At 36.4% G+C, this 24,541-nt stretch overlaps 1 protein-coding gene across 4 annotated transcripts in view; it reads right to left on the reverse strand.

Annotated features, from left to right (window-relative positions):
* The window catches only part of RAB28 (RAB28, member RAS oncogene family), a 107,655-nt gene that overhangs the window by 10,905 nt on the left and 72,209 nt on the right, over window positions 1–24,541 (reverse strand). For 3 of the 4 annotated variants that reach the window (XM_027599206.2, XM_027599205.2, XM_027599204.2), the window contains exons 5-6: window positions 10,407–10,510; window positions 6,936–7,013 (exon numbers count right to left, since the gene is read on the reverse strand). In XM_027599206.2, the coding sequence (XP_027455007.1) occupies window positions 6,936–7,013; window positions 10,407–10,510 (182 nt within the window). Of the gene's footprint in view, window positions 1–1,911; window positions 1,967–6,935; window positions 7,014–10,406; window positions 10,511–24,541 lie in introns of those variants that run through there. The other variant, XM_027599207.2, reaches the window with a different exon arrangement.

Raw genomic sequence — 24,541 nt, forward strand, 5'->3', positions numbered from 1 at the left:
ATTTTCATAATCAGTAAGCAACTCATTAATCCTCCACAATGTTGGTTTAAACCCTATCCTATAAACACAACCAGGTTACTGACCTGTGGTCAAGACATTTTGGTTGAAGTATTGACTAACATAAATGACTTGGATTTTCACCATTAATTTTCATCAAATTAATGAAGAACTAACAAGGCAACATCTTTCTTGGAGGCCTTGGCTGTGGTGACATAAAGTTTTGTACAAAGTTTCTGAACTGGAAGCCAGACTAATAAGGCTCTGCAGATTCAAAACTCTGCTTTCTATGAGGAGAAAAACATAATTTCCATGCCATAAACTTCATGGTGGTTTCATAGTAGTCAGCTTGTTTACAAGTCATTCATTGATGTTTTCAGAGAAAATGTTACCTACAAAACACCAACTTTTACTTGTGGAGCCACAAAGTACACTCTGCTATTATTCTCTGCTATTAGTTAATGGAGTGAAAATAAAGAAATGGCCCTAAGAGGAAAGAAGCCCTGTGGCTGAATACCAGCTTAACCCTTATTTTGTCAGAGTATTTATTTGTGAGTGGATATTGGAAATGGAAGCGGCAGCTATGTAGAGGGTAAGCAAGAAAGCAACCTAGGCACTGGGGCAGGAAGGTGTAAAGAGTATACAGATGGGCTCTTGGGAGGACACTAAAGATCAATTTGGCCAATTCTGCAAGTGTGTCTTAATCCAGACAGTAGTAACACATTTGCCATTGCAAAAGTTGTAGTTTGTCATGTTCAGGATATGGAGTAAACATACCTTGAAGGCTTAAACACTTGTCAGTATCACTCATTCAAAGCTAATCACTATTCTAGATATTGAAGACATTCAGATAAATAATACATGATCTCTGTTTCTGAGATGTGTAAGAGTCTAGCATGGAATACAGACATGTAAACTATTAAAGAATATTATGGTTGATATATATTCAAACTGCAACAAAATTAGAGATTACCACTTAAAGCATGGTTATAGCATTTTTTTTTTTTTGAAGCATGGAACTTTGTACATAGTAGGAACTTAAAAGAAACTTCTTTTTCTTCCATATAATGCATCCTTACATGCTGCCAGTAACTTTCATAACTTTGGGTGCAAGTTACTTTAACACTTTGGTGTTCACAACCTCCTGATCTAAAAACACAAGGTTTATCTACATGGTCTCTAAAGCCCCACATTTAGATCTTGAAACTATATAAAAAAATAACTTCAAAAGGTGAGGAGGAAAAGAAAAATATGGGATATGATATGGAAATCCATTAAGCAATGTTCAGTATCTGAGGATTAGAATAGTTTGTACAAAGCGAGTAAATATGTTCTACAAGGAAGACAAGTGATGTTTAGGATAAGGAATCTCAGTGCAGTTTTTGTAAACAGATTGGAAAAAATGATAACGATTAACATCTAGGTAAGAAGAATCTAAGTTCCTTGTGGCTCCTTAAGGAAGGTCAATATTCACATAAAGCTAAAGAGAGGGACCCTAGGATCAGGGGTTAAATGGGCACTTGAGTTGTACAGTTATATGCATGCCTAATACACACCAGGCCCTATGCTAGATATGTTCATATATAGTATGACAATATTCAGAGGGGACCTCAGGAATAATATACACACACACACACACACACACACACACACACATTTTTTTTTTAGCAAGTTTAGTATCTCAGACATAAGAGAAATTTTGTTTTGAGAAAACAAATGCTTACCAAGTTCAAACCAAACAGAAATTAATAGTTTATTAACTGATAAGTGAAAATGTCAAGGCTTAAAATGCTTAAGAACTCTTGAGGAGCCTGGGTGGCTCAGTCGGTTAAGCATCTGCCGTCAGCTCAGGTCATGATCCCAGGGTCCTAGAATTGAGTCCCGCATCAGGCTCCTTGCTCAGCAGGGAACTTGCTTCTCCCTCTGCCTGCCGCTCCCCCGTTTGTGTGCTCTCTCACTCACTCTCTCTCTGATAAATGAATGAATGAATGAATACAACTCTTAACATCAAGTATATATGGCAAAACCTCCTTGCAATTCAGACTGAAAGAGATAAGACACAGGAGTATGCATTTTCTTCTTGGATTATCTAATGTATTACTGAAAAGCTGAACGCTACACCTTTGAGAGCATAGCAACTGGAAATTCATTTTTTTCCCTAAAGGTTTGATGACTTTGTAAACAAACAAAAAAACTTGAACAATATGAGAAATGAGGACATTTGTTAACAACTAGTCCCAGCTTTTACACTATCTTAGAGGAGAACAGCTAGGGGAGAAAAGAGAACAGATAAATGATACAAATGCAACTATTGCTTAAATCGGGGACTCTGGAAAAAGCATCTAGAGTGTACATAAGGAACAAATTAGGTTAGACTAAAATAGCAGAATCTCTTTATATAATCACTGAATGGAACCAAGACTATAATCTGATTATAAATACCTATGTCACAAACTGAATTACTACAGCATCAGTTTCCATGTGACTGGTGAGTCTACCAACCAGCTTCTTCTCCAGAAAATAATACAAACACTTTCAAATGTTACACAAAATTCCCTCAGGAATCTTTCAAAAAACACAGAAAACAAGTGTGCATTCTCTTTCCCTCTTTGCCTTGCCTCCCTGCCCCACCTCTTTTTCTCTCCCACTCTCTCACTCACCAGTTAGAATGGCCATCATCAAGAAGAAGGCAATAAATGCTGGGGAGGATGTAGAGAAAAGGGAACCCTTTTGCACTGCTGGGGGGAACATACACTGGAGCAGCCACTACGGAAAACAGTGTGGAGGTTTCCCCCCAGATTAAAAACAGAACTACCATATGATCTTACAATTCTACTTCTGAGTATTTAGCCAAAGAAAATAAAAACACTAACTGGAAGATATATGCAGCCCCATATTCATTGCAACATTAGTTATAATAGCCCAAGATATACAAACCACCTAAGTGCCCATCAAAAGATGAATGGATAAAAAAATGTAGTACATATATGGGGCACCTGGGTGGCTCAGTCTGCTGAGCGTCCGACTCTTGGTTTCGGCTCAGATTGTGATCTAATAGGTCATGATCTAATGGATCATGGGATCGAGCCCCAAGCCAGGGTCTGCACTCAGCATGGAGCCTGAATAAGCCTCCCCCCTCCTTCCGCCCTTCTCCCCCCCCACACACACACATGTGCTCTCTCTCTAAAATGAATAAATAAATCTTTTTTAAAAATGTAGTACATATATATACAATGGACTATTATTCAGCCATGAGAAAGGAAGACATTTCTGTCATTTGTGACAACATGGATGGACCTCAAGCATGTTTTGCTAAGTGACAGATGTCAGACAAAGACAAGCACTGTGTGATATCACTTATATGTGGAATTTTAAAAGGCCAAACTTGTGAAAACAGAGTAAAATGGTACTTGCCAGGGGTCGGGGGTAAGGAGGACAAAGAGATGTTTAAGGGTACAAATTTAAAACGAATAGTTAATAAACCCTAGAGATATAATGCACAGTACAGTGAAGACAGACAACAATATTGTATTATAATCATCAAACGTGTTAAGACATTAGAACTTATTATTCCAACTGCTAAAGAGAAAAGATAATTATGGAATGTGATAGAGGTGCTATCACTACAATGACAATCATATTACAATCAAATTAACATGTCATACACCGTAAGTTTATCCAATGTTATATGTCAAATATATTTCAATTGAAAAAAAGAAAGAACTGTGCTCAACATGGCTTGCATGTAGGTTCTTAGAAACCACTTTTTAAAATCTGAACTTTCGAAAATGTTTCCACTGAGAAATGTTGTTAATTGTGAAATCAGTAATTTAATTGGCAAAGGCACCAAATTCATCAGATTTGGGAAAGAAGAATGAGGCTTCCCTACACAAAGGATTCTGATAAACATAAGAAAAGAGTGCTCTCATAATGTGAATTCATCTTCAAATGAATGAATTCAAAGTAAACTCCACCAACAAACTGAAGATTGAGTTAAGTGTCATCACATAATAAACAAGACGGGGTGCACTGAAAAGGTAATGTGTACAGGAAGGGTAGAGAGCTGCTATGCAGTTAACACATCTGATACCCCTTTAGTTAAAATATGCCTAGATGTTAAGTCCATCCCTAAAGTCAAGATAGTAGCTTTCTGGCTCTTGTGACTAAGAGTGACTAAGAGTGAGCCAAGAACATTAATCAAGCCTCGCTATAATTTTGCCGTTTAAAAGTATCCAAGTTAGCCCATCTCTCTGGTGTTATTCCTGAACCTGGGCACAGTGGAGATAACGCAGTATACAGAATTCTTTCCTCAGGTGGCTGCCTGTGACCTACCAGCACACCTTCACTCTAGGAGGGCCCACCAATCACAAGGGTTCCCCTTTCTCCATTCCTTTCGGAGAGAAATCTCAAAGTAATCTTGGCCTTCTCTCTTTTATCCAGCATTCCACAAGCCCTGCTGATTCTGCTCTCTTACATCCACTGTTTCTCTTCCACCTTGATTCTGATCCTTATCACATGAAGGCAGTGTAATCTTGTTTCCACCTCCTTCCCAACCAACCAACCAACCACACACACACACACACACACACACACACACGCACAACCATTTGATTCTTACCTAAAAACTGTTTTCATTTATTTCTCTGCTTAAAAAATTATTTCCCATTATCAATATGTTAAATAAAATTTATCAACTTGGTATTCATAAATCTCCATAATCTTTTTTCAGATTCCCTTCACACTACAATGCAACGGTCATTTATTTTAACCAAACTGCTCTTCTGCTTCCAAAATATAACCTAAGCTTTACAGCTTGTTCATGCCAGCTTCTCTTTCTGCCATTTTCTTCCTCCCACTTCAAACTGCCAGTAAATCTGCCCCTAATAGAACAGAGTGGGAACACTAGGGGCACTGCTGTCAAACAAGCCTGAGTTCAAATCCTGCCTCCACCACTGCCTAACCATATATCAGTGGATCAAATTACTTAACCTCCCAACAGTTTCAGTTTCCTGCCCATAAAATGATGAATTACCACCTGCCCCACAGAGTTATGAAGAAAGTTCAATGAGATAACACAGTGCCTGGCACATAATATTTTCTTCACTTAAGGTAAGAACTATGCATCTTAAACTCCTTTAAATCTTCTTTAGACCCATCACTATGCCACATATATATGATCAATAAATTGTTTATGATTGTTTGAGAATCACTCATTAACTCTCTAATTAACCAGAGACAAACATCATTTAGAAAGAGAAACTAAAAAGCAGAGGAATCACTTGACCTCTGGAGTCTGCCAAGTTCTGTGCAATCAAGCAAATCATGGTGATTTCTCTTTCTTGTAGTCATCCTCTTAGGCCAAAGCCAAGCACAGCTGACCTTTGAACAACACAGGTTTGAAATGCACCAGTCCACTTATATGTGGATTTTTTTTTTATAAATACCACACTATAAATGTATTTCCTCTTATGATTTTTCTTTTAAGTAAGCTCACGTGGAGCTCAACATGGGACTTGAGCTCACAAACCTGAGATCAAGACCTGAGCTGAGACCAAGAGTCAGAAGCTCAACCAAATGAGCCACCCAAATGCCCCTCCTAAGGTTTTCTTAAAAACATTTTGTCTCTACCTTACTTTTTTGAAGGAATACAGTATATAATACATATAACATATAAAATATGTGTTAATCAACTGTTTATGTTATCAGTAAGGCTTCCAATCAACAGTAGGCTCTAGTAATTAAGTTTGGGGAGCATCAAATGTTACAAGTGGAATTTCAACCATGCTGTGGGGGTGGAGGGGGAGGCTCAGTGCCCCCAAGTCCTGTGTTTATCAAGAGTCAACTGTAACTATTTTTATTTGTCTGGGAGTAATTTATATGGCATAAGATATCTTAACACTGCCTGACCATAATAAGTGCTGAAATAAATGTCTTTTGAAAAATGAGAAATAAAAAGAGATTTCCAGAGTTTCAAATATTGTAATCAAGTCCTAGAAACAGTCACATCAGCATAAAAATTTTCAATTGATATTTGCTCTGTCTTCAAACACACACACACACACACACACACACACAGTGACCATGAAAATAAGACACAGAACACTGAAAAAATTAAAGAAAATATAAGGATGAGAAAAGACAATTATATCTTTTTAGCTATATGGGATGGACATAGAGTGGATGGGATTGAGGAAAAATTTATTTATTTGTTGCTTCTCAGCAAACCAAAAGCTTAACTTTAAACCCTAGGCTCTTACTCTGATTTTTCATTCTATCAAACATGTGAATTGGTGTACTATTATGGTGGTATTTTTAAATGCTTGATTGTTGGTATTCACATTTATTAGTCTAAGAATTATCTAGAAATAGTGAAAGAATTCAGAAATCTTCAATAGTTAATCCCATTATTAAATTGTGTACTAAATTAACAATAAAAGAACAGCAAGAATTAGTATCATTACAGTGAGGGATGTTTTAGAGAACAGAGAACACAGACTTAAAGAAAAAATAATGTTTTACCAAAGTGAACATGGAGGATGCCAAATGGAGTAAACTCTAAGACTATATCTAGATAAATTGTTGGGATTTTGTATGAAATATAAAAAGAATATTGTGGTACAATAATCCTGGAAGAACTTAAATAAGGAAGTACAAAACAATATGGTCAGCATTTTAGCCCATTATTTAACCACTGATGAAATCTGTATTATATTAATCTCAGTTTGAGGACAAAATGAAGTTTCAAGGGTATCATAATTGGGCAAAAAGTTAACATCCTCCATCTTCCACAATAAACACTGATTCATTCATACAATTCATTCCTAAGGCTTTTAGGGATATGTACATAGAATGCATAAATGTGAAAGGAGTCAGTGGTGAAAATTAATGTCTTTAGGAAATAAATTGTTTTTTAAAAATATAAAGTCCAATATAATCACCTGTGACTGTTCTATTTCTGCTTTGTTTAATTTGATTCCAAGGATTTCAGCAGCAACTTTCTGAAAACACAGGAAGACCTACATAACAAAAATAGGTTTAAATGATTTAAAATTGGCATGCTTAAGTTACTTTCAAATAAAATGAACTTTCTAAAAAATGATAAACATCAAGAATTGTGAAAATATGATGTATCAGGTTATTCCAAAAATAGCTTTGTCAAATACAGTAACATTTTAAGTGTAATAATTTTTAAATGATTAAACCATAATTTGAAAATCATGCAATTCACTAAATTGGTCTAAACATAAAGACATTTATCCCTAAAAATTTACATTTTAAATATTTTATTTTATTTTATTAAAGATTTTATTTGAGAGAGAGAGAGATCACGAGCAGGAGGAGAGACAGATAAAGAGGGAGAAGCAGACTCCCCACTGAGCAGGAAGCCCAACGACGCAGAGCTGGATCCCAGGACCCAGGGATCATGACCTGAGCTGAAGGCAGCCGCTTAACTGACTAAGCCACCCAGGTGCCCCTACATTTAAAAAATTTTAACATAAGAGAATTAACTACAGATACCACATTAAAAAAAAAAAAAAAAAAAAGGCTACTGACATAACAAACTCCTAAAAGTCCTGGGGAAAATAAATTAGTCTGTACTTTAGTACCAGGTTTTTTAAGTGCCAATTCTATACTGGTCTTTTGATCTGGCGTTAGCCTATCTTAAAAGACCTTACCTTCCAACCCTTTAATAATCTTTGTGGCTTTTATCAATTTCAATAAATTCTCCACATCTCTTGAGCAAAACAACTTAGTAATCTTTATTTTATAGGTTCAGAATAAAGAAGCAGTATACTGTTATTATTAAACAGAAATCAACAGTACTTTTCTATAAACAGCCTTTCATACATACTTAGCTTATACTGGGCCTACCAGGATTCCCAGGACTCCAAACCAGACACGGACCGTAATGTTATACTTATCTTTGCTTCATAAGTGTTTTAGCATATTCTTACCCCTACTTATCTCATGATTACTTACTGAATATTTGTTGCAATTAATTTTGATTTCTTAAAAAAAAAATACATATCTCCAAAAGGCTTATGTCATTTACATCCTAAAATACATTATATATGATAGTTCACTGATGGTCAACATTCAAGAAAAATAAGAAAGCTATCATGGTGTAAAGGAGAGAAAGTGGGTGATTATGAAGGAAAATAAGCAAAGAGATTAAAGGAGTGCAAATCACATACGATCTGGTAGGCTATGGAAGGACTCTGGCTTTTACTCTGGGTCAAATGGGAGCCATGGGAAGGTGGCTTGATGTGACTTCTATTTTAACAGTGTCAGTCTGATTGTTGTATTGAGTCTTCTCACTACAGAAGATCAAGGGTACAAAAAGAGAAGTCAGCGAGGACACTAATGTAAGAGATAATGGAGGCTTGAAACAAAGTGGTAGCAGTGGAGAGGGTAACAAATAGTCACCAGATTCTGATATATCATGAAAGTAGAACCAACAGGACTTGGCAATAGACAGATGTGGGTATAAAAGAAAGAGAGGAGTCAAGAATGATTCCAAAATTTTCTCCACCTTAGCAATTAGTATAAGATCTGCCAATTACTGAACTGGGGAAGACTATGGGAGATTTCAGGAGAGACTATCAAGAGTTCAGTTACGAACCTGAATAAAATTAGGACTGATTATTAGGCATCCAAGTGGAGGTGCTGGGCAGGCAGTTGGAATATATGAGTCTGGAGTTCAGGGAAGAAGAATGGTCAGAGCCCTGAGGCTAAATGAGGTCACTAAGGGAACAGGTTTAGAAAAAGATATCCAAGGGCTGAGCCCTAAGGCACTCCAATATTCAGAAGTTGGAGAGGGAATCAGCAAAAGGAACTGAGAGAGCTAGTGAGATAAAAGTAAACCAGGAAGTGTAGTATCCTAGAAGGTAAGTGAGGGAAGTATTTCAAAGAAGAGAGAGTGATTAACTATTTTATATGCTTCAACTAAGTAAGATGAGGACTAAGAACTGACCACCGCATTTAGCAAAAACGAGGTCACTGGTGACTTTAATAACAGTAGTACGGGTTAAATACTGGGTGAAAAAGTCCAGGTGAAACTATTCAAGAGAAACTGCAAAGAGAAAACTGGAGACAACTCTTTCAAAACACATTACACTGGAACTAGGGGAAAGAAAGAAAGCAGCAGCTAGAGAAGAATGTGGGATCAAGAGTTTCTTGTTTTTAAGATAAGAGAAGTCACAATATTTTGTATGCTGAGAGAATAATCCAGTAGACAGAAAAAAAGTGATAATGCAGAAAGGTGAGAGAATTGCTGAGCAATCAATGTTCATTACTAGGCCAAGAGAAATGGGACTAATGCACAGTGGAGGAGTGGGTCCTAGCCAGGAGCACAAAAGGTTTGTCCCACAGTAACCGTACAGAAGACAGAAGATACGGGAACAGAGGCAGGGAATGAGGTGAGTGGGGGTAAATGTGGTGGCAAAAGTATGCAGTTATCTTCTGCTGACTTCAAATTTCTATAGAATAGGAAACAAGGTCATCAGCTGGGAGAATGAATGAGGAAATGTTGAAGCTCTGAGGAGAGAAGAGAAGCTATAAAAACAGTCATCTAGGTGAGAGGGAGTGATGATGGCCTAGGGACACGTGGTATAATTACTGAGCAGCATTAAGGGCCCACTTCAGGGTAGTGATTGTGAATTTTAAGTGAAACCTCCGGCATGCCTCTGCTTCTCTCTGATCATGTTCAAATGCCTGGGTGCCGCCACAAAATAGTGGGGGCTTGGTTTAAACCAGAGTTAAGCTTTAGCCAAGTGAGTTTTATAAAGTCAAAGAGAGGAATGGGAATTGAGGGCATATGCATGACAGTGACTTTGGTTGGCCATGAATTTAAGTTAGGAAAAGAGGAAAATGACATGAAAGGAGGTTAGGGGCATTAAAAAGGTGTTAAGATCAGCTTCTAGCAGGTCCAGCCAGGACTGCAGATTGACTGGATTAGGGCATTCAGGGGTATGAGCTGGAAAGACAGGAGGGTGGTCAATGATTAGGATGGCTGACACTGGGGAGGTAACAGAAGAGTGACACAGTGATTTGTAATGACAAAGCCTGGGAGTGAGTGGCTGAGGAGCATCAGAAAACCATAAGGAATCATATGAGGTTGTGAATGGTCATCTCTGGATGCTGAAATAATGGGTGATTTTTATGTTCTTTCTTTTTTTTTTATTTATGTTCTTTTTAACTCTTGTACTTTTAAGTTCTCTAAAATAACCATAAACCTATGTTAAATGAATTATAAATGTAATATAAACAGAATAAATATTACCTCCATTTTATGTCTTCAATAGGAATTAATTTGTTCCAAAAGTTAAGCCTAGGAAGTGTACTTCCTATGAATATTATTATTAAACAAAAGATCACTCATAATATTCAATATTCATTATTTTACTTACAGAGTCTCCTGTCTTTGCTGAGACAAAGTGGCTACTAAAACCATTTTCCTGGCAAAACCTTAAGTGTTTTTCAGGTTTTACTGTTCGCATATGCTCCAAATCAACTAGAAAAGTAAACAAAAACAGAGAACAAAACTTGGTATCAGAGTCAATCAATACATTGTTAACATGTTTAAATTTGACTTACTTTCCAATATTATCCCAGCTTAGACACTAGCTGTGTCACCTTGAGCAATTTCTTTTAACCTTTTTATGCTTGAGTCTATAAATCTAAAAACTGAGACTAACAAATATACCTACCTCATGGAAAGTTATTTGAGAATGAATCCATGGATGGTGCACAATGACCAGCACATGAAAAGTGCTTGAAAAATGAAAGCTATCATTCTTATTACCTACAGCTTCAGGTATGCTGAGGAGACCCAAAAAAGGTCTACTTAGCATAACATGCTTAAACATAACGATTATAGTTGACCCTTGAACATCGTGGGTTTGAACTTAGATGTGGATTTTTACAGTACAGTACTGTAAAGTACTGTAAGTACTCTTCCTTATAATTTTCTAAACAGCATTCTTTTCCCTGCCTTACTTTATTGTAAAAATATAGTATATAAAACACATAGCAAACAAAACATGTGTTAATTGACTGTCTGTGCTATCAGTAATTCTTCCAGGCAATAGTAGGCTGTTTGTGGTTACATTTTGGGGAGCCAAAAGTTATACATGGATTTGACTATGCAAGGGATCAGCACCCCTAACCCCCATGTTGTTCAAGGGTCAACTGTAACTGAAAGTTAAGATGCACTTACCCAAGCATATTTAGCTCAAAACAATTTAATTACTTTAATAATTACAATAGTTCTGCAATCTTTAATGTTAACACAAATACAGAATTAATTTTGTGCCAAAAGGTAGCTATATTTTGTTGCATGTTTACTTTATTTGAAACCATGGTTTAATTTCACAAAGATACATCTCAGTTGCTTTCCAAACCTAAAGTATACATTTTGAAAGCAATGGGTAAGGGAATATTTCCTTGAATAGGTGTAGGTGCTTTAAAGCAAAGCACGGTACTCATGGCCAATACTAGTTTTATCCAACACAGTCTATTTTTTTCAAATGTGATACTCTATTGGACAGTTTCTCTTTTTACAACACTACAGACCCTATAAGGGTGTTGACTCAATGCCGTCAAATTATAAGGCAAATATATTTGCAGGATTTAAGGACAACTAGGCTCTTTGAGTCAATATAGGAAAAAAAAACTTAAACTGATTTCCTGAGGAAGGGACCCAACTGACTTGTAAAAACTTGTAAATTTGCAAATCTACTAAGCCTACATAATAGTGGCAATTGATTATCAACTAAAAAATGTTCTCATACTACATAAAAGGCTTTATTTAAAATTATATTGAAGGTCTTTAGTTTGTAGGCTCAAGAGATCCTTCCCTAGGAGATTTTTGATCTAGTGGGGGATTTCTGAGTCTCATTTATATTGCTTAGCCTGGATAATATGGAGCTTTTTTCTTTTCTGGCCACAAGTTGCTGTTCCTTAAACATCACTGAGACCTTATTTACAAGAACAAGCCAAAAAATGTCCTGATACCACAGGCATCAATTTGCAGAAGACTAAAATAAAATACTAAGCTATTAGCACTGACATTTATACATCTAGTTCATCATAATATTGAGGCTAAAATGCTTTCCTAATTCAACATGAGTAAGAACAAATCATGTCACTAAGAAAATTACCCAATGAAATCATTATTCAATTAAAAATAACAAACACGAAGTTTGTCATTTAATACGTGTGCATTCATCTTCTCGAATGGAACAGACTGTCGTTGTTGTGTTTTTTTCTTTCTTGTTTTTCCTCCTTCCCTCTGTCCACCAACAACCTAATTACAGCATACGCTTATCTAAAGCACTGGGGAATTTACTACCCAAGCAAAAGGTTTTTCCTAATAGAGATAACCATGATGGGGCACCTGGGTGGCTCAGTCAACTGAGTGTCCAACTCTTGGTTTCAGCTCAGGTCATGATCTCAGGGTCATGAGATCAAGCCCCATGCCGGGCTCTGTGCTCAGCAGGGACTCTGCCTGAGATTCTCTCCCTCTCCCTCTGCCCCTTCCCCCAGCTCACACACTTTCTGTCTAAAATAAATAAATAACTCTTAAAAAAAAAAGATAACCATGAGAAACTAGTACTACCACTGTTCAACTGAAAAGAACAACATTTATCCATCAAACACTTATTGAGTCCCTATTATATACCAATCACTGCGGTAGACAGTAAGAACCCAAAGATGAAAAAGATACAATCCAGGTCCTAAAAAAGCCACCACCTGTATTTTAGGAACATAAAAGACCATTAGCAATCAGAAAAGTTATTTTAAATAACTGAGATTCTGACAAAGGAGACAGCAGATATAGAATAGGCCCTCCCAGAACTTCACCACATAGTTTTCCTCTGCTCTGTTAAAATTTAGTGGGCAATGTTTAAGAGGACTCAGTTACTAGAATACTTAATTCCAAACGATCCAGAAATATACATTCTGAAGATAAAGTTATAGTGAGACACTGGTACAATCTTTCCTTTCTTCAAAGATCATCCTTAAAATTATTATCCAGTGATAATATATACATGTGATAACACTCTCATACATATGACAACACTCTATTATACATGTGATAACACTCTCACTGCTTTGATTTAATTTCCTTATGTCCTTCAGTGAACCACATCATCTTTCTAGTTCTCATACTTTGTTTTTGAAAATGGAATAAAAATTTCCTAATAATGGTAATACATATTCATTACCCAAATATTCAGAAAAACAAGTATGAAAATGAAATATAAAATGTAAAATGCCATTAACTACAGACAACTACTGATAACACTTTCGTGCATATCCTTCAATATCTAAGCAACTGAAGGACAGAGGCATTAACATTGTACATACCTGCAATTTATTTTACCTCAAGCATACTACAACTCTGCTTAAACACGTGCTTAACAATTTCAAAGGATAACCACTTTACAGGTCATTCATTCGTTCGGTTAACAAATATCTGAGTGCCTATTTGGCCAGGCACTGTCCTGGGTGCTGCAGATAACAAGGAGCTTACATTTTAATAAAGGCAAGAGACTAACAGGTAAAATACATAGTCAGAGACAACTGTAAGTGCAAAGACCCTAAAGGAAGATTATGGTTAGCAGTAAGAGTAAAGCAGGAGGCCAGGGTGGCTGAAATGAGTGAGCAAGAAAGGGAAACAGTGGGAAATGAGGTTTAAAAAGTCAGGAACCAGATCATACAGTGTGCATTAGCCACTGTAAGAGAGATGGGAAGTTATTGGGGGGGTTGTGACAAAAAAAAAAAAAAAAAGATGTAATCTGGCATTTTAAAAGGTTCATTTGGGCTGCTTTGCAGGGGATAAACTACAGAGTCAAATGTAAAGCAAAGAAGCCACTGAGGAAGCTACTGTAAAAATCTAAGGAAAAAAAAAAACCATCAGAGAAGAAAGCAGAGCCAAGAGAGACTGGGTTACAGTGATATATATATATTTTTTGAGTCCCTGGATCACACCACAGCTAAAGATAAAATAGTTATTGGGTTTTTCAGTTATGTGACACTATAAAATTCCCCCCATGCTATAAAATTCCCTCCATTTTTGGTAAAAAAAAAAAAAAATCTGAAGAAAGAGAAGATGATAATTTGGACAATACTCGGTAGCAGTAGAGATGGTAAAAAGTAGGGCAGAATCTCAATAGATTTTTGGAATAAAAAGTAAATACAAAATGCTAATCGATTTGACAGGAGATGTAAAGGATTCAGAGAAATCACTTGAAGACAGTTAACCTGGATTTAAAAGGAGACACACTATGTTACAGGTTTTGTTCTAACCACACTCAGCTGCATGGGTGGAGGTGCTGAGCAGATAAATGTTTGCATTCAAGCAGAGAAATTACTTAAGTAATTAAGCAGAGAAACTGTACCATGTAAATTACTGAAAAGAGGGGCAGGTAAGTTAAAGATAGTAAACGTAAGGAAGTGATTATACTGATGGAGCATGAAATCTAAGTTGAGTAAGGAGGGGTTCAGGAAATTGAAAATTGTTAAGATATAATTGGTAACTGATGTTAGGGTTTTGCATGGGTCTAAAAATTACTCGAGTTGAGTTACTAAAGCAGCTAAGCTGGAAAGACAGGAGACAATGGACAGACTGGGATACATGAAATTAATATCGGTATTACAGAGGGCCCAGAAACTGATACTGACTAGGTCTTCAGACTACGTGTATTAGTGTTAAGTTGGGGACAAGATGACTAGAGGTAAAGGACTCAAGGAACATGAGAGAGCAAGGATACTCCATGTGGACACTGCACTTACCAGGAATGGTGACAGCAACACTAATGGAGTGACTGTGACCCAGGAGGAATCTCTGAGAAATTCATGGAGTTCAGGCAGAGGTTGGCTAACACCAACATACACAAGTAGCTAGCAGGAAGGACATATAATCATTTGGCTTGATATTCAAATCTAAGGGTTTTTAGGGAAGACAAGGAGAATGGTCTGGAAAGAACAACATGGAACAAGGTCACCTATCCCACCTCCAGTCCTGACTGATAAGGTAGATACAATAGGGGAAAATCAACGTTTGAAAGAGCTTCAGGAGGGGTGCTTGGCTGGCTTAGGTGGTAGACCATGAGACCAGGCAACGCTTGATCGCAGGGTCGTGAGTTCAAGCCCCACTTTGTGGGTAGAGTTTACTTAAAAAATAGTAATAATAATAAAATAGAATCGAAGAAGAAGAAAAAGGAGCTTCAGGAAAAGACAGCATCATCCTTATAGGAGACAGACTATGAGCTGAAGGCAGATGCTTAACCATCTGAGCCACCCAGGCACCCCCAGGTTGTTCTTTCTAACAACTTCAATAGAAAAGACAAGTGAGTATACACATTAAGTGGCAGAAGTTTTAAAACTTTTGTTCAAGGAAGATATTAAAAATACAGGAATTTTACTGATGTGGAAGGGTCTCAGAAATGAAGAAAGGATGGAAACTAGGGTCTGAAAATGGGAGGTCAGGGCTGTATAGGATAAGAAGACAGGAGATAAACCAATGATATCAATGTCCTAGGCTTGCTTGTGAAGCTGACATAAATGGGGGAAAAAAGCACAAAGATGAAAAACTTCTATTTTAGACAAGAAAATCCAAATTTTTTTATTGTCAAAACCAACTATGGAAAAAAAAATTACTCGGCTCATTCATCCTGACCTGTATATTAAAATGGAAAAGGAAAAAAAAAGTTGTCAAGATACTAAGTCTATCTGTCATGTTCCTAAAATCACATGATACATGCAATAGAAGTCATATGAGAAGGCTAATTTTGGTTAACAACCTTAATTTTGATAAAACTTAGGAAGTTGTTAGAAAGAACAACCTGGGGGTGCCTGGGTGGCTCAGATGGTTAAGCATCTGCCTTCGGCTCAGGTCATGATCCCAGAGTCCTGGGATCGAGCCCCATGTCTGGCTCTTGGCTCAGCGGGGAGCCTTCTTCTCCCTCTGCCTCTCCCCCTGCTCGTGCTCTCTCTCTCTCTCTGTATCTGTCTCAAATGAATAAATAAAATCTTTAAAAAAAAAAAAAAGAAAGAACAACCTGTACAATTTTTCATGTATTTTTAAAGGGGTGCCTGGGCGGCTCAGTCGGTTAAGCATCTGTCTTCGGCTCAGGTCATGATCCTGAAGTCCTGGGATCAAGCGCCGCATTGGGTTCCCTACTCAGCAGGGAGCCTGCTTCTCCCTCTCCCACTCCCCGTTTGTGCTCGCTCTTTCTCTCTCTCAAATAAATAAAATAAAATCTAAAAAATAATAATTATAATGATAATTTAATGTATTTTTAAAATATAATTTACAAGATTTCATATTTTATAATTTAGATTTATAGCAAGAAAGAGGTACCAACAAAAGCATATGTCAGGGTTTCATGGAATATTAACAATCCAGTGAGAAGTGGTATTTTCTCAGAAAGGTAACTAATAATTATATTTGAAAGAATGTTAGGTAACCTTAAAGGCCTTTTTAAAAATGTTTCGCATAAACCTGTGAAAGCATTGTTCAATCAATATGCAAAGAAAAGCAAGTGAAAGAACATTTACCTTTCAAATGGCAAAACTGGAAAAAAAAAAACAAGAACAAAATAAAACAAAAAACATGAGAACACCTAGGGTTCATGAAAGATAGTACTACTAGCTTTTTGAAAAGCAACTTGGAAATCTGTGCTGAACCTTAAAACATTTATATGACCACATAACACAACTCAGAAGAATTTATCTTGAAGAAAACATCGGGGTGTAGAAAAATAATTATAAATTAAGATCTTCACCACAGAGTTATTTGTAATATAAAAAATATCAGAAGAACGGTAAAGAGAACAAAAGAGACATACAGTTATGACACAACCACATAATGCAATATACTCTCTGGCCATTAAAAATCATAGACTTAAAGACTATTAACTGTAGTCTTGGTAATGATTTTTTGGGAAGACAACAAAATAAAATATAAACAAATGGGACTACATCAAATTAAACTTCTCCACAGCAAAGGAAACCATCAAACAAAATGAAAAGGCAACCTCCCAGAATGGGAGAAAATATTTGCAAGTTATATATCTGGTAAGGAATTAATATCAAAAATATATGAATAATTCATACAACTCAATAGTGAAAAAACAAATAATCCAATTATAAAATGGGTAGAGAAACTGAAAAATATTTTTCCAAAGAAGACATACAGGTACAGGCTAACAGGTACAAAAAAAGATATTCAACATCACTAATCATCTGAGATATAAAAAGTAAACACAATGAGATACACCACATCTGCCAGAATGGCTATCATCAAAGAAACAAGAGACAACAAGTGTTGGCAAGAATGTATAAAACGGAACCCTTGTGCACTGTTGGTAGGAATGTAAAGTAGTATGGAGTATGGAAAAGAGTGTGGAGGTTCCTCAAAAAATCCCGCTTCTGGGTATATAACCAATGGGAATGAAAACAGGATCTCAAAAAGGCATCTGCACTCCCATGTTCACTGCATCATTATTCACAATAGCCAAGACATGGAAACAACCTAAGTGTCTGTTAACAAATGAATGGATAAATATGTGGTATAGGGGCACCTGGATGGCTCAGCTGGTTAAGCATCCAACTCTTGATTTAAGCTCAAGCCATGATCTCACAGTTGTGAGATCAAGCCCAGTGTCGGGCTCCAGGCTGGGTGTGTACCCTGCTCAACATTCTCTCTCTCCCTCTCCCTCTGCCACTACCCCCCCCGCTAAAAAAAAAAAAAAAAAAAAGATGTGATATATATATGTGTGTGTGTGTGTGTGTGTGTGTGTGTGTATATAATGGAATACTATTCAGCCATGAGAAAGAAGAGAATCTTACCATTTGCAAAAACATGGATGAAACCTGTCAGCATTGTGCTAAGTGAAATAAGACAGAGAAAGACAAATACTATATGGTATAACTTACATGTGGAATCTAAAAAAGCTGAACTCAGAAAAATAGCAAAATGGTGGTTACCAGCAGCTGAGTGTTGGGGGAAATGGGAAGATGTTGGTCAAAGGGTACAAACTTCCAATTAAAAAATGGGTAAGTTCTGGGATTCTAATATAAAGCATTAAGCTGCTAAGAAAGCAAATCTTAAATGTTATCATCACAAAAAAAGAAATGGTAATTATGTGAGGTGATGAAAGTGTCAGCTAATGCCATGGGGGTAATCATTTATGCAGTATGTAAATGTATCAAATCAACATGTTGTACACCTTAAGTTTATACCATGTTACACGTTAATTATATCCCAATAAAGGTAAAGAAAAAAGACTAAGTGAAATAAACAGTAGTATAGGATGTTAAATTTAAAAGTAGAGCATAAACTTGCACATTTAATAAAATTCCTATTTTGTAAACATAGATATATGTGCATAAATAAATAACAAAAAATACACTAGAAATTGTTAAATAACTTCTGAAAGATTTTATTTATTTATTTCATAAGCAGGGGTAGGGGCAAAGGCAGAGGAAGAGAAAGAGAATCTCAGGCAGACTCCGCAGTGCAGGCCGACACCAGGCTCCATCCCTTGACCCTGAGATCATGACCTGAGCCAAAATCCAGAGTCGGACGCTCAACCAACTGAGCCACCTGGGTGCCCCTGTTACACCAATTTTTAAAAATTAGAATTGGGAAGAGTAATATTTTTAAATGACAGCTTTTATTTTGGACTATCTTTTCAAAGATGATTTTACGGCAAGCAGCCTACATAGAGATAGTGCCTTCCTCGGGGGTAAAGTGTGAGTCTATCCACTGTCTGGTATAATAAAGACAGTACCTCCCTCCAGAGCAAAGTTGAGGCTTATTTGTAAACCATTATAAAGGATTTAGGTTTCCTAAGCTCAGGGCTCCTCAGCTATGATAAAAACCAATGCATGCATATCATCTATGTAGGCCCCCTCACACTGCCCTAGTGGAACTTAGGAGCAAGCAGAACCAGTGCAAACAGGGAGCTGACCTTGCTTGCTTGCTATGGAATGAGTAAAAGTCCTTTATCTCTGACCCAGGATCTCATGCCTTTTGCCCATGTCCACAGTGGTAGCAGGCTAACTTGTTAGCTTGCAAGTAAGGTAAAATCTAAGATCCTTCACTGTTTTTAACACAAAGAGTAAAAGAGATATATAATGATAAGGTGGCCAGAGTAGATAGCTGTTCATCAACCTACACTGCATTTCTCAGCTTGGCTTGCAGTTTGGTATGGCCATAACACTAACTTCTGATCAATGTAATGAAGAAAGAAGTGTGACATGCATCACTACTAGGCTTGACCCATGTAAACCTTCCCGGTGTGGGTGCCTGGGTGGCTTAGTTGGTTAAGTGTCTGCCTCCAGCTTGGGTCATGATCTCAGGGTCCTGGGATCAAGCCCCACATCAGGCTCTCTGCTCAACAGGGAGTCTGCTTCTCCCTCTCACTCTCCCTCTGTGCTCTCGCTCTCAAATAAATAAAATCTTTTTTAAAAATAAATAAACAAACAAATAAATAAATAAATACACCTTCCAGGTGTGGTAGTCTTTATTCTCCTTCTTCATGGTAACCCATGAAGGCATCTGTTGAAAATGGTGGTTCCAGAAAATTGAAGGAGTTTGGATCTGAAAGGGGGATGAGCCACTAATGATAAGTATTACCTGGTTTTGGTCTTTACATAAACAAGAAATAAATTTCTATTGTACTAAGATGGTGAAACTTGAGGAATTGTCTGTTTATAGCATCTAGCATTACCTTAACTAATACAGATTACCTAACTAACATAAAATATAGATCTACATCATTCTTGTTAACAATGAACCTCTTCCTGAGTATACATTGGGTCTTGAGTTATTAACCAATGATAACTTAAAGTTATAATTAGCAAGATAACAAAAATCTAAGCATTATATTGTCTCTTTGTCATTATGTCATATTCAAATCAGTCACAAAATTAAGTTACATTAAACAATCATAAATTGAAAAGCCTGTTTTGCATTTTTTTACTTACTAGGGAAAAATAAAAACAAAACATGAAATATTGGAGAAATGTCCTTTCTTTTGCCATTAAATGGCTCAAGTAATACATGTAAAGTTGTATGAAAACAAAAATGTATTCTTTGTCACTACATTTTGTTGGAAGATAAAAGGAAATATTCTTCAAGAATTATCAATTCATGACCAATCTTGGTTTATTCATATCCCCACTCTCGGATTATTTTAAGAAAATCAAAAATATTATATATTACTTCATCCATAAATATTTTAGTATCATGTATTCTTATCTTGTTTTGATTTTATTGCGGTTCATAGCTTTGATTTAGGAGCAACAAGTCAGAATTTTGAATCTAAAGTTGTCACTTTCATCGTTCATGTGGCCGTGCTAATTCCAATGGAATACTAACTCTACAAATTGATGTGATCATTCAAAATGTATTCACGGGGAAACTTCCAGGATAAAGTGGCCTATATAAAGGATGTACAGACAGAGTTTATGAGTAACAGTAAGTAAATTATGTTTAATAAACAAGAATTCTAATAAAAGTCACATCATATCAAATATCATCATAAAGTTATTACAAAAACTTTATTCATACCCCAATAGATGATCTTTGTTACTATTTTATTGATATAGAGTGATGAGAGATTACATATGAGAATTAATCTCATACAAGAAATAACTTTTCTGTACTTCTCAATTGTTTGTAATAAGGCAAATATAGAAAAAAAAAAAAAACTATGGTTCAATAATTCACCGATTTACGTGAAGAGGAAGTAAGACATGGTTAGTAAAGAATGCAGTTTCCAGAGCCAGACTGCCTGGGTTTGATTTCCTGTTCCATTACCACTTGTGGAATTTTGAACAAATCAATCTCTCCTTATCTTAGTTTTCTCATCTATAAAAGGGGACAACAACAGTACCTACCTCATAATGTTATTATGATAGATAAAATAAGTAAATATGTATAAAACACATAAAACGATGACTGGTAAATGATAAGGCACATAGTATGTGATTGGCACACACTCAGTAAGTATTAGCTAGTGTTATTGTGGTTTGTCTATCCATTCATTTATTCATGAACTATTTACCCAGTACCACCTAAGTGCTAAATGCTAGGAAGGCTAAGAGAAACACATGTAGAGAGATATACAGTGGAATTCTGAGACCAAGAGAACAACAGTGTTCTATATAAGACAAGGTACAACAGGAGAATAGAGAAAGGAAATTTCTAGAACTGCTTAGAGGGACAGGAAAGATCTCACAGAGAAGATGATGCTTCAGCTAACTACTGAAAGATGAGGAAAAAAGCAGTCAGACAACCTTGGGGGTAGAGACGATGTACATTATTCAACAAAGGAAAATGTGCAAGAGCATCTGGAAGAACCTGGCTTCCAAGAGCTGGTGAAACCAGCAGGGCTGAGGCATGAGGGTCTTATATTGGGTGCTAAAAAGTTCATATGCATATAGGTAACATCTGCACAGCCCCACTTTTTTTTTTTTAAGATTTTATTTATTTATTTGAGAGAGAGAGAGTGAATGGGAGGGAAAGGGAGAGATAATCTGAAGCCGACTCCATGCTGAGCGCAGAGTCCAACACAGGACCCAACCTCACAACTGTTAAGATCATGACCTGAGCCGAAACCAAGAGTCGGACACTCAACCAACTGCACCACAGCTACAATTTTCACCCATCTTACTTTACATATTCCAGTCCACCTGAGCAAAAATATAGGCACAAAAAAGAAATCCTTGTGAGTGACATACATTAAAAAACCTTCAGCCTTCCCCAGTTGGATTCAAAGCACTTCCATTCACTATACAGTAACAACTCCTTGTTTCTAAATTCAGAGACCATTCAAAAGAAAATTACAAATGATAAAAAAGGTTACACTCCTACAGATTTCATGAATATGGCATTTTTTTCTGTTCAGCCATCTTGTATAACTAGTTACCATAATCTACATAACTTTAAAAATAAAAGATGGCAAGTTTTACACTTACACATGCAGCTGATTTTTTCCTCCCAAAAGTTGTTACAGTCCTACACATTAATCAACCTAAAGATGACTCAGATTAACTGTGTATTTACAAAAAATCACAGGTTACAAAAAAAAGAAAAAAGTTCATGTACTTCTTTAAAAGAGGTAAAACAAATCTTAAGATTCATTTATTAAATAAATATAAACACCCATTATGTGTCAGGTACTGTGCTAACCACAAGCAATAAAGAACAAAATAGACACAATTCTTACTCTCACATTAACAAGGGAGAAAAACTGATAAACAAGTAAACACATAAATAATCAAGGCAATGAAACAATTTTCATAATCTGAAATTGGGGAGGCAGATGGAGAGTGACAGGAACCAAGACAGTAATAATGCCAGTTTTATATGGTAGCTATGGAAGACCTCTTTGATCTGAGATCTAAAGGGTGAGGATAAGCCAACCAGGCTTAGAGGAGACTGGAGGAGAAAAATGTTTCAGTCACTGGAACAGGTGGGACAAAACCTAACAGAGGAAAATGACTACCACTGAGAAAAACCAAGAAGCATAGTGAGCAAGAGTAGGGCTATGTGGCAGGTATAACACGAGGATATTACCCAAATTCAGCACTGTGAAGCCCTTGCAGGGTTGTACCAATGGCACAATGTGATCTTGCATTTTGAGAGCTTGTTTGGAGGTTCTAGCAGGGGAGCGCAGCTACTCGTATACCCTTGACCGAAGAACGGTCCTCTCCTCTATCGGGGAAGGTCGTCCTCTTCGACCGAGCGCGCAGCTTTGGGAGGGACGCACATGGAGCGATGAGGGAGGAAGGGGACACCCGCCTAGCCAGCCAGATCAGCCGAATCAACCCTGGCGATCAATGGGGTGACAGATGTCGCAGCCAGATCGCCCTCACATCCTGATCTTGCATTTTGAAAAAACTACACTGGCAACTATAAGGAAGAAAGATGGGAAAGAGCAAAAACATAGAGAAACCATTCCAGGAGACTTGGGAAGCAATCTAAACTCTGTTTCAAAATTTGCAAAACACCTTGGGACCACGTAACACTCCTGGCAAATAGGTAAAGCACTCATCTAATTCACACCTAAAAAACCCAAGGCTCAGAGTGACCTAACCAAAGTCCCAATGCTAGTCATCAATAGCACCAGAATTAGAACCGAGCCATCTAATTCCAAATCCAGCTAGTGTCTTACAAAGAAGAATGAACATCAGCTTTGTGCATGATCACTTAACAGTCTAACTTTTATTGAGAGTTTTAGTTAAAAGAATAAAGACATAAAAACTTGAAATGCTCGCCATTATAAAAAAGTGAACTATTGTATACCTGGTTATTACTTATTAGTACTTTAAAAGTATTCATTAATAACAATAAATCATAAAACTGAGCCCATCAGCATTATAAACTAAGATATTCTTTGCCTTAACACTTGATTATATAAAGTTCTTTACAAAGTACTTGCAGCTGTGCAAATTGTGAAATTACATAATGTTTAAAAATGATCCATCATGATTAGCCCAAATATGACAAGTAAAATACCCTTATAATGTACTAAATTTGATTTATATGTGCTTAAAATATGTATATATTTTGACTTCTAAAACACACACACCAATACTAATTAGCCAAGTATATGACAACTTCCTTTTTTAGGTCCAGTTTGTTTACTGGCATTTAGGCATCCTTATTTAGGAGCTCCACCGCATCTACCTACAGGATTACTGATATAATCAACAGAACAGTCTTCAAAGTTATAGTACAAATGTAATAAACAGCTTAAAAACTAGGTATATCAAATGTGTAATAATCAGACCTACTGATCAGACTTAAGTGATGAAAAATCTTAAGACTTTTAAAATCTGAAATAGATTGCAATAGTATTTTTTTTTCGGTCTGAGACTTTACGATATTCCTATTTCCCTAAATACTCATTTTCAACATGCTATAAAAACATATTCTACAACGAATATGACTTTTTCATCAAAACCGGAATGTATTAATATACGTTTTTACAAAAAGGGAAAGTGCAGTATGATGCTAATCATTATTAATGTCTGTTCCCTATCAATGGAAAGAAAGCATTAAAAGGATATTTTGCTCTTCAGCTCATATATGATGGCAGAAACAGAATATTCTCTGTGAAATGACTGTAAAATATGTCTCTAACTTAAAGAAGTAAAAGCAAAATACAAATATAGCACTTGTACAGATTTTCACAGTAATTTTTAGGGTATCAAGGAAACATCTAGAGTGTTGATCTGGTTATACTCAATTCAAACAAACTACTTGTCACATTAACTACCTCCAGGAAGTTACTCCAAACACAAAATAAACTGTTTATGCCCCTACTCAGATAGATAACATGACAGATTGTTATTAGTTGAAGACAGATGAAATACATTAATTTGATTGTGAGCATGTGTTTAATTTTACCCTGCCATGCACACTCTCTAATGCTGTCTTTCCCTGATGACATAGTAAATCATACTGTATTAGAAGAATTGCTAATGCTACAAAATAAGTGACCAGAACTTGACTTTGACT

The sequence above is a fragment of the Zalophus californianus genome, chromosome 2 (genome assembly GCF_009762305.2).
Source record: "Zalophus californianus isolate mZalCal1 chromosome 2, mZalCal1.pri.v2, whole genome shotgun sequence".
Classification (NCBI taxonomy): Eukaryota; Metazoa; Chordata; class Mammalia; order Carnivora; family Otariidae; genus Zalophus; species Zalophus californianus.